At 40.6% G+C, this 10,685-nt stretch overlaps 1 protein-coding gene across 1 annotated transcript in view; it reads right to left on the bottom strand.

The window, feature by feature from the left end:
- Positions 1-10,343, bottom strand: part of OTUD7A (OTU deubiquitinase 7A) — a 999,311-nt gene extending 988,968 nt beyond the window's left edge. Inside the window, exons 1-3 of the mRNA XM_044078484.1 lie at positions 10,336-10,343; positions 10,148-10,152; positions 9,760-9,942 (exon numbers count right to left, since the gene is read on the bottom strand). Coding sequence (XP_043934419.1) covers positions 9,760-9,942; positions 10,148-10,152; positions 10,336-10,343 — 196 coding nt within the window. The remainder of the gene's footprint in view (positions 1-9,759; positions 9,943-10,147; positions 10,153-10,335) is intronic.
- Between the last annotated feature and the right edge of the window lie 342 nt (positions 10,344-10,685).

Genomic DNA, 10,685 nt, shown 5'->3' on the forward strand with positions numbered 1-10,685 from the left:
GAGTTTAGCCACTGGCTCTGTCCCTGAGGTTTCACTCACAGCAGTAGTGATGCCACTCCTTAAGGTTGTCCCCAACACTGACCCTGGGAGCTATAGGCCCATCATCATGAGACCTACACAAGTTGTTTAACACCATTCTGCATGCTAGCATGGTTAGTAAGCTTAATGCATTACAAATATATTCATATGTGCTAAAATGGTTAGCAAATTGGCTAAAAGGCATAAACTACACTTTATTAGTAGCAGGTGCCTTATGGAAGCATTTGAAAGTGACCAGTGGTGTCCCACAGAGCTCAGTAGTAGAATCTCTCTTGTTTGGCATTTTGTCTGACATTAACTTTAATTATCTCTAGACCATGAACCAAGATTTTTGCCTAACTAAGTTTGCAGATGATTGTAAACAGGGAGTAATTGTCAATTCCCCCTCTGATGACAAAGGTCTTCAGCAAGAACTGACACTTCTAAATACCTGCTGTATTAACCATGCGGCTCAAAATCAAATGTTAAAAAGTGCAATATTGCCAAATTTGTTCAACAACCTCTGGCCCCAGATGCAGGATAGACAACACCCCCTCTCCAAAATGAGAATGTTAAAGACCTCGGAACTTTGGTTCATAGGTTCATAGGTAGGTACTAGGCTATCTGCCCGAGGGCATTTATAAGCCTAACCAGCGTGTGTCAGCTTTCACTGCCTCATTGATTAATTAACTGAGCCTTTGTCAAGAAGAGCCAATTAAGTGATCCCAGGGGTGTATTTTCTGTTACCCATCCACTTGTCAAAGTTTCTCTTGAAGAGTGTTAGTGAGGGGCTCTGCCTAATGTAGTTAGAAATTTTGTTCCAAAGCATGGGGAGTCTCTGTGACAGGAATCTATCCCTCCAGCATGTTCTATTTATTGTTGTGGCAAGGTTTAGCTCACTAGAGCAAGTGGCTCGCAGTGACTTGGATTTCTTTAGGTGGAGCATGTCCATCAATTCTAAGTTAGACATGGCTTTGTATGTCAGGCAGAGATCACCTCTGAGTAAGCGATATGCCACTGAGTACAAATGGAGTTTTTCCAGTCGGGCTGCATAGGACATATGTTTGAGACCAGTAATCCTCTTGGTGAGATACTTTTGTGGTCTTTCCAGCTGTTGGAAGTGTCTTATGAGGTAAATCCCAAATGGGGCATTGTACTCTATAATGGGTCTGATGAGTGACAAGTAGAGGGGCACTATAACCTCTTTATTTCTAGATGTGAACCCTTTAGTAATTAGATGGGCTACACAGAAGGATTTCCTAACTACTTTGGCAATATGATTGTCAAAGGAGAGATTACTGTCTCCCTGGGACACCAGATCTCTTATTATCTCTTCTGTATTAAGGGGGCTGCCACCTATTTGGTAATTCATGGGTGTTTTGTTTTTCCCAAACTGGATGACTATGCATTTTTTGGCATTTAGCCTGAGACCATGACTTTGACACCAGGTGTCCGTCTCAGTAAGGCCCTTTTGGAGAATGTCTGTGTCAGCCGGAGAGTCAATTATGGCTCCCAGTTTGCAGTCATCGGCGAACTTGGTTATCCATAGTTCTCCTGTGTTTGCCTGTACTTCTGAGATGTATATACAGAGCAGTAGGGGTCCCAGGATTGAGCCTTGTGTGACACCACTTGTGACTGGTTTAGAGTCAGACCTGGAGCCCGCTATTCTTACCGTGTGAGTTCTGTCTGTAAGCCAGTTAACAGCCCATCTCGTGATGTAGGTGGTTTATGTTCAGGCTGGTGAGTTTTTCTATAATTCCCGAGTGGGGAATGGTGTCAAAAGCAATGGCGAGTTCAAGGTAGGCTGTGTGAACTACCTTCCCCTCATCTATGGTCTTGGTGACTGTCTCGAAGAAGTCAACCAGGTTTAGTAGGCATGATCTGCCCTTAACAAGGCCAAACTGGGTCGGGTCAAGTGTTTGGAGGTTCCCAATGTCTTTGTTAATGAGTTCCATGATGATGCGCTCCATAGCCTTGCAGACCAGGCTAGTCAGGCTTATGGGGTGATAGTTACCAGGGTCAGTTGTGGCCCCTCCTTTGTGGAGCAAAATAACCGTTACTGTGCACCATTCCATGGGCACATAGCCTGTGGAGAGGCTGAGGTTGAACAGTGTGTTTAGGTGGGGGGTTAGTTCGTTCTGTAGTTCATGCAAGACGCAGCCTGTGACACCATCTGGCCCTATTGATGCTGTGCTTTTGGCTTTTGAAAGGGCTGTTTTCACCTGTGCGTCTGTGATTTCCGGGACACTACACTTTTCAGGTATTGTTGTGGGCCCTTTTGGGGGTGAGAGGGGGGTGAAGTTTGCACTGAATCTATCTGCCAGGATGTTGGCAATATCAGTGGGTTCAGTATATTTTGTGCTATTTTGCACTAGCTCAGAGCATATCTGTGAATTGCCACTTAGATTCTTGACATAGCTAAAGAAGGCTTTGTGGTTATCTTTCAAATCCTTGGCTATTTTTCTTTCGAAGTTAGCCTTGGAGGATTTTATGAGGGACCTTAGTTTCTTACTGATACTGATCAGGGATGTCTTTCCTTCTTGGGATTTGCTGTTTTTCTAAACTAGTTTCCTCCTTCTATTGTATAGCCTGTTTATGGCAAGGGTCCACCAGACTGGTTTTCTTCTTTTAGCGGACAGAGTCTTGGTTTTGCTAGGGATGGCATGATCCATGCATCCTTGTAGGTGCTCATAGAGTGCATTTGTAAAGGTTTCTGCATCTTGGGCAGCATTATCCTTTAGCGTGGGGGCTGTGAAACCTACCTTACTTGTCTTAAGTAAGGTGAAGTTTGCTTTAGAAAAGTTTTTTACTGTGGTTTCTTTAGTTGGGGGTGGTGGTGGGTTGTGGACATCCAGAGTGATTAGTTTATGGTCTGATCTAACCAGTGATGGGGTTGACCTCTGGCGTGGAACACCTGTCGCCCATGTTGTTGATGACCAGGTCCAATATGTTTTCACCTCTGGTAGGGGAGTTTACCAGCTGATCCAGGGCATTTGAGATGATAAATTCCAGGAAGTGCTGGACCTGAGAGTTTGTACTTGAGTAGTTTTCTCAGTTAACAGTAGGTTAATTGAAATCGCCCAATATCAGGGTGTTCGGTAGGACCTTCATGTTTTCCAGTGTCTCCAGAAAGGCAGAGTGGTGGTCCTGGGTCATGGAGGGTGATCTGTAGCAGGCCACAATTTGCATTGCAGATTTGCCTGATGTTAGTTGCACATGGATGATCTCGGAGGTATCATGCTGTGCCACTAACCTGGAGGTTTAGGTATCCTTGATGAATATGGATACACCCCCTCCTTTTGTGTTTCTGTCCATGTTCTGTGGCCGAACTGTGTGGTATGAGTTGTAGCTCGGTAGTGCTGGGGTGCTCTGTGGAGCCTTGAACCAGGTTTCAGTTATTGCACAGATGTCGACGTTCTCCATACTGAGGAGTGCTTCGAGCGCATGCATTTTGAGATTTAAACTCCTGGTGTTGAGTAGCATAACCCTCATTTTTTTATTTGTGCTGTTTACAGAGGTGGGTTTGACTTTTGAGCCTTGCCTAAAAAAGGCACTATGTGGGCAGCAAGAGCCTTGGTCAGTATTCAAAAGCCTAGGGGTGACAGGTGCAAGCCATCTCTTGGGAAGCAACGAGGCCTGTCGAGCATGTCATCCCAGGTGGACAGACACTGGATCCCCTTTGAATGACACCAGAAGCTTAGCCAATTGTTGAAATTGATCATTTTTTCTTTATACTGCGGTATCATTCTTGGTGAGGGCAGGATGCTACTCAGGGACAGGGTCATACCCACCTGGGCTACATGATCAGAGAGCTTTTCCATGTCTCTTTTCATGTAGTCCAGGGAGGTACATCTCAGGTCATTCACACCAACATGAACAATGACAGAGTCATATTTGTACTTGTTCTGGAGTGACCTGAGTGCTTGTGTTATGTGGCAGATTCTGGTTCCCGACAGGCAGCTAACAGTAACCTTCTCCTTGTCCGGCCTAGTGTGTGAGACATCAGTGTGCCTGACTATAGAGTCACCTACTACTAGTGTGTTAGGTATGTTATTTCACCTTAAGGGCTGTGATTGTGCAGCACACTGGTTTTGTGTTTTATGTGTTGTCTGGTTTGTGACGGTAGGTGCATGTGTTTTGGGTGTCTGCTTTGGAGGTCTGTGATGCTTTTGCAGGTTTTTATTTTGAGCCTCCGAGTATGATTTTGTGTATTTATGTATTTTTTGTCAGTGCTGGTTTAGTATATCTATGTGAGGCTGGATGTGTGGTGCAAGTGTTAACCTTTGCCTCATGACTGCTTGTTCCAGTCTTGGGTGGAGAGAGCTTAGCCTCCAATTTAGCTATATAATTGCATCTCTTGCATATGCTAATGTTTTGTGGTAGGAGAAGAGGGTTGTCTGTGTACATGAGGCAGTTGTAACTATACCTCAGGATACCCAGGTTCACCAGCTGGACTGGAGAGTATACCTGAAATTGCCCTTTGGTCATGTCTGAATAGTAGGGTGAGCTGCTTAGTCATTTGGTTGGTGAGGGGTGAATAATGAGCCTTGCCCTGTTGGGCAATCAAGTGTCGGGGTATATTAGTGCTTGCTATTAGGTCTGAGCAAGTGCAGGACTGTAGGATGCTTTTTTAAGTGCTTAGGTTTAGAGTTAGACTACTTTCAAAAACTGAAGAGGAGACTTGGTGGAGCCAGGATAAATTTAGCCCTAGCTAACCAGCGCTGCCCGGACGTGCAAAACCTTGCAAATGCAGTTTTTACAGTAGGGAAATGAAAGATATAGAAATTAGCCCAAAATGGCCCACAAACTACTAACTTCTTGGCTGGTACCACTCCTCTAGGGACTGATGGCTGCTCAAAGCTCCCTCTGTTGGTAGATAACTTCTCCTTTTATAATCATGTATTGACAATAGTTAGAAAGTCATTATGCATAGCACAGCTAATTGCCAAAGTATTATTATCCAGATTTAAAGATGTCATTGTTCCCTTATATCGAACATTGATTAAGGCAGTGATTGAATACAGTGCCCCACCTTGGAATGTACCTCACTAGTCATATAAAACAACTACAAAGATGCAGAAGTTCAGAATTGTAAAGATCACTGGCTTAAAAACTCTTAAGTTACAAGAACATTTTGGAAGCACTGTCTATTCACTATTGTATAGAGGGATAATCTTTCCTTTGCCACCATTGCCATTAGAGACCCAGTAATCCTGGATCTCTTGTACCTCCACAATTACAATAGTCTCACAAATACCAGAATCGGGTATGTAAATGTTCATCGACAAGTGGATAAAACACTGCAGTGAGACAAGGTTCACTATGCAACATATTCCTCAAATTTGGAATAGCCTCCCACAGTAAATCCAGCTGTGTGATATATTATCCTCATTCAGAGAGGAACTTGATGATTGGATGGTTATTCACAAATTCACCCCAGCTAGACTAACCTAGCCCTCTTTGAAAAAGGAGGTACACTCTAATGGTAGATACTGGTAAGGCATAAAGGGTTACAAGACTCAGTTGCCTTGTATTTCATATGTTTCTTATGATTCCTCTGATATGCTATAGTCAGACTGAATATTCAGCACACAAGATGCTATAGGCTTTTGTAAGTTAATATCAAACTACATTTCACCTCACGTTCAACAGTATTTGAAAATGGATATAAAGTAATACACTCCACTTCATGCTACACAGAGCATCATCTTGGGACAAATATCTCAGAAAATGACTCATCAGCTGATTTATATCCAACTGTGATATATATTATACTGAAATCTAAAGCAAGCAGACCTAATCATTGAGGTAGCTGCACTACACACTGCGCACTCCCTGTTCCTTAACAACATGTCAAATGGCGTAAAATGAATGTCTTTAATTCTGGATCTCAGTATACCATATTGGTCTTCTCATCAGACATTAACTGCCTGGTTCTAACATACAAGATCCAGTAGTTCTGATCACCTGTGATTAAGCATATCAATATGGAGGAGAGCAATTAAACACTTCAATGCATTGTAAGTTGATACCATGTTAGCCATGTAGAATCAAACAAGTTTTGTGATAACCGAGTACATTTGAATTATTAGTAGATATGTGCATTTAGAAAGCCACATTCCCAAGGAAACAGGACAACTGCTCACAGTAAAAGCCTTGGTAAAAAGGTGCTGTTTACTCTATAGAGATTAGTGATTCAGAGATGTATTAGCCACACTGAGGAAAGACCTCATTACTGGTTAATTTTCATATCTATGAATCTGTGTTAACTACAGCGAATGCAGGTCAGCACTTTTCTGCAGTAATTAACAGTATAAGCCCATGCATCCCATTGGCACAGGCACCCCCTATTCATTCTTACACACACACACACACACACACACACACACACACACACACACACACACACACACACACACACACACACACACACACACACACACACACACACACACACACACACACACACACACACACACACACACACACACACACACACACACACAGAAAAAAACACACAAACACACATACCCTATACCTGTCCCTATGTTTTCAGACCATTCCTAAAGTCTCCTTTAAATCACGAAGGATTACAGTCATTAATGATAGACATTACAGTTTCATACTTCATACCTTTCAGTAAATACATGCTAGTGCAAAAACTGTTATTCTAGCAACTTTATAATTTACAACAGGAAATTTAATTATAGATTATTAAAATCCATCCCTGGTTGTGTGTCTTTATCTCACCATTAATTTTAGCTTTGTCTACATGTCTTTTGCTATGAGGTTGTGAAGTATGCTTATATGTGCCCTGTTCCTCTCCCTTGTAAGTCATGGGCTGTTGCAGGCATTGAACAGTACCCAGGATCATCATTATATGGAAAAAAAATATCTCTTGCTGCACTAACTTGTTAGCACAGTGGATTAATGCTGATGTTTCTTGTGGCAAGCGTATATGGCTGAGAACTTTTCTCTGCATTTGTAATTTTTTCCAGCTTGTATTTCTTATTTCCATTAAATCCCTGGCATCTTGAGGTATTGCACAGGGCTAATATGTTCTGTGGGAGGTGGGGATTGAAGCCCTTTTCAATATTTTTAAGGCAAGCTATTTATAGTTTCTGTGATAAACAGTAGTTCCTCACGATATAGTTTTTTTTAATTAAGTGCCTTTTAGGCACACTATATACAGTTGCCCTGGTATTAAGTGGTTCCCCGACCCTAAGTCCTATTAAGGCATGATTATCCAAAGGTATCCCTAGTGTCTAATGTTCCTGCCTAATTCATGTTATGTACAAATTCCCATAGTGCATGAGATGAAAGTGTAATCTCTGGTGGCTAGTGTTTTACCCAAGTCACAAGTCTTGTTGAAGCAACATTGAGGCACTTTGTTAAATATGTATTCCTAGTGGCTAGTAGTCCCCCTGGCCCAAATTTTCTCTCTCTGTCTCTCTTTTTTTTTTTTTTTTAAGTGCCCTAAAGGAACATTATTAAAGTGTCCTCCCTGGTGGCTTGGATTTTCCCAGCCCTATATTCCATTAATGCATGATCTGACAGACTGGTGACTAGTGGTATCCCCCATCCATGTTATGTGTAAGTCCCATTAAGAGACAATATGTCAGAGTTATCTCTGGGTGCTAGTGTCCACCCAAGAATTTTGCAGCATTTTCTTGTTAGTCTAGAGGAATGTGCAGGTGTGACAGCTCCCACCTCCTCCACAAACTCATTCATACACTCAATCCAGACACATACACATAAATACACACACACACACACACACACACACACACACACACACACACACACACACACACACACACACACACACACACACACACACACACACACACACACACACACACACACACACACACACACACACACACACCTAATATACTCCCTCATTTACCCTCCTACTGCAATCTCCCATGCAGAGACACACACACACACACACACACACACACACACACACACACACACACACACACACACACACACACACACACATGCACCCCCTCTCATACGTATAAGCACCACTACAGTCTACTTGTCCACTTATCTCCCTTTCACCATGAACATCCAGGAGTGGACATGCTAATTTACACAGCAGAATGATTCTCTGAATTACTTGGTTGCATGAAATGCCTTACAGCAGGCAGTTCCGAGGACAGTACATGTCTAATTAGAATATGGTTCTCCCCCAGAATGTCTCATTAGCATGTAGGATGGTTACAGAGGCAGCCCACTGTGGTGCTGCTTGTGTTCAGAGTGCGGCACCATGCTAGGTGCTGTCTCTGAATCAGAAATAGTTATCGCTATTCGCTAGATGTATACCTTGCTGTAACCTGTCTGAACTGGGCCTGTACCTCTCTACTCTTTCTTTCAATGATTTTTCTTAAGCAAATCTGTTTGTACATTGCACTGCCTCTTCACTCTTGCACATTATAATGCCCATACTGTATGCACGACAAAATTAAAATAGCTTTGATCTTTTGCATATATCATTTATCTCTAAATCTTGTGAAATATAAAGCTTATCTAAATTGTTGCCTGCTTCTGTTTATCAATCAAATGTGAACTATTCAGAGATAGATCATAACCAAACAGGGCTCTAGGCAGGGTAATATTTCAGCTATAAAATAATATCTAGATTTGTATTGTTTCGTCTTTACATTTATTATGATCAGAGAGAGTCAGACTTAATTTACAATATTAATTTCAAAATTTAACATTAAAAACACTTGGGTCAACTACCCTACAAAACAAAAAAATTACATTTAAAATAGCCTCAGCATGGGCACCAGTAACATACCATTCCCTGGAAATGTGGTGTGTGCAAGCTAATATTATTACAAAAACAAATCACAGTACCTATGACATAAAAATGAAGTCCCTTTGGTTAGACATCACTGCATGTCAGAACACAGTGTGTACATATGTAGATCATTTGGTTACCTTATTAGTCAGTGAAAAACAGTGTTCATACAACCCTATGACCAGCCAAAAAAGACATATTAAAAATAATTAATATTGAGCTTGCTATAAATATATATATACATATATATATATATATATATATATATATATATATATATATATATATATATATATATCTACCTTTCCATATTTTGGCAATGCTTCATCTTAGCAGATTCAAACAACCAGCACCACACATTTCCAAAATATAGTTTACCAAAAGTTCCACCAAAGTTGCCATAAAATGATTCAAAATGCAATGTCAGACACCACAAGTTAGTTCCACCAGCCAGTGTTTGAATTTTCCCACTGCTGATGCAGTTTATAGAGTGAGGCTTCAGCCTCATAGGTGAAGCATACCACACCAAAGTAAGGTTTATTGTTTATTAATAAAATATACTGCTGCATTCCCTGCAGTGATGAGTGCTACATCTGTGATAAACCAAGATAGTAAGTTGTAGAGTTCTGAATAGGATAAGTTTGCTCTGTCTAGTTATTAGCTCATATAGCACCGTAACAGGAACACACTGACCAAACCTTACTATGCATAGCATTGAGAAGGCCATATAAAAGAAAATGACCTTCAGATATCAGGATCTATGAGCAGATTATTAAAGGTTTACATACCGGAAAGGTCTGCCAGAAGAAGAAGTGAAACAGTACATCTGTCATAACCAAGAAATAGTGAACTGGTACTCATTTTACTGAAACATGGATAGCAAGGAGAGTTGTAGATTTTATCTGACCGTTGTCAGCTGCATTTACCTTGGGCACTATCATCCAGTCTCTGAAGATTTGTTCGATCACTCTTCTTTACTGGAGGTGGAGTTTCTTTTTCTTGCTCTTTATAATATCGTCCTTCATTAAACACCTGAGGAAGGTTAGCAGTGTGCACCTGACGCAGTTGTTCATAATCGCTGAGAGCAGCAGTAAGATCCCAGTTCTTTCCTGTAAAACAGGACACTTTGTTTTAGAAGGTTAAAGAACAAAGCTAAACATTGGGTACTTCTTACATATGTTGTGCAAAAATAATTAAGATATTTACTAGTTCTGTTCTAGCTATTATTTTCTATAATTTACTTATCTGTTAACTTTATTGTTAATTTATGTCTATCTATTTGTGCATTTCCCAGAATGGGATCACCTCAGTTACCAACTCTATTAAATAAATAAATTAAAATAATTAAATACGATGCAAAGTTATGTAGTGTTTAAAATAATTGATTAGCAATCCTCCTAAAACTCAAATAAAAGGTTAATCCTACAGCAATTTTTTTTCTGTAGAATAAATTTATTTTGTTTTATTCTTTCTCCTTCGTAACCAGCATATCACACTATAACATGTCCATGTTTGTTATATCTCAGTTTGCCAACTTTATGAAGTCAGTTTTGAAATTATTTGAGGATGATACCTAAAATGTCTGCAATAAATGGAGATTTATTATCCTGAGGTACATGTTAAAGCTCATATAAGTGACTGATAACTGATCTGATAATCTCAGCGCCTAACGCAAGATCCACAGGAATCACAGATGATGTAATCTTGCCTCTGTAGAGGAAGAGAACAAGCAATAATTCATGCAGAAACTACAGATAGTTAGTTTTAATTTAGTTGGTATCAAATTTGATATCAGATGATGTTTTTGCTGTACAAGGAATGATGATTAAATCTTATGTCTATCTTTTCTATA

This window comes from Protopterus annectens, chromosome 7.part1 (genome assembly GCF_019279795.1).
Source record: "Protopterus annectens isolate FY-2018-M chromosome 7.part1, PAN1.0, whole genome shotgun sequence".
NCBI lineage: Eukaryota > Metazoa > Chordata > Ceratodontiformes > Protopteridae > Protopterus > Protopterus annectens.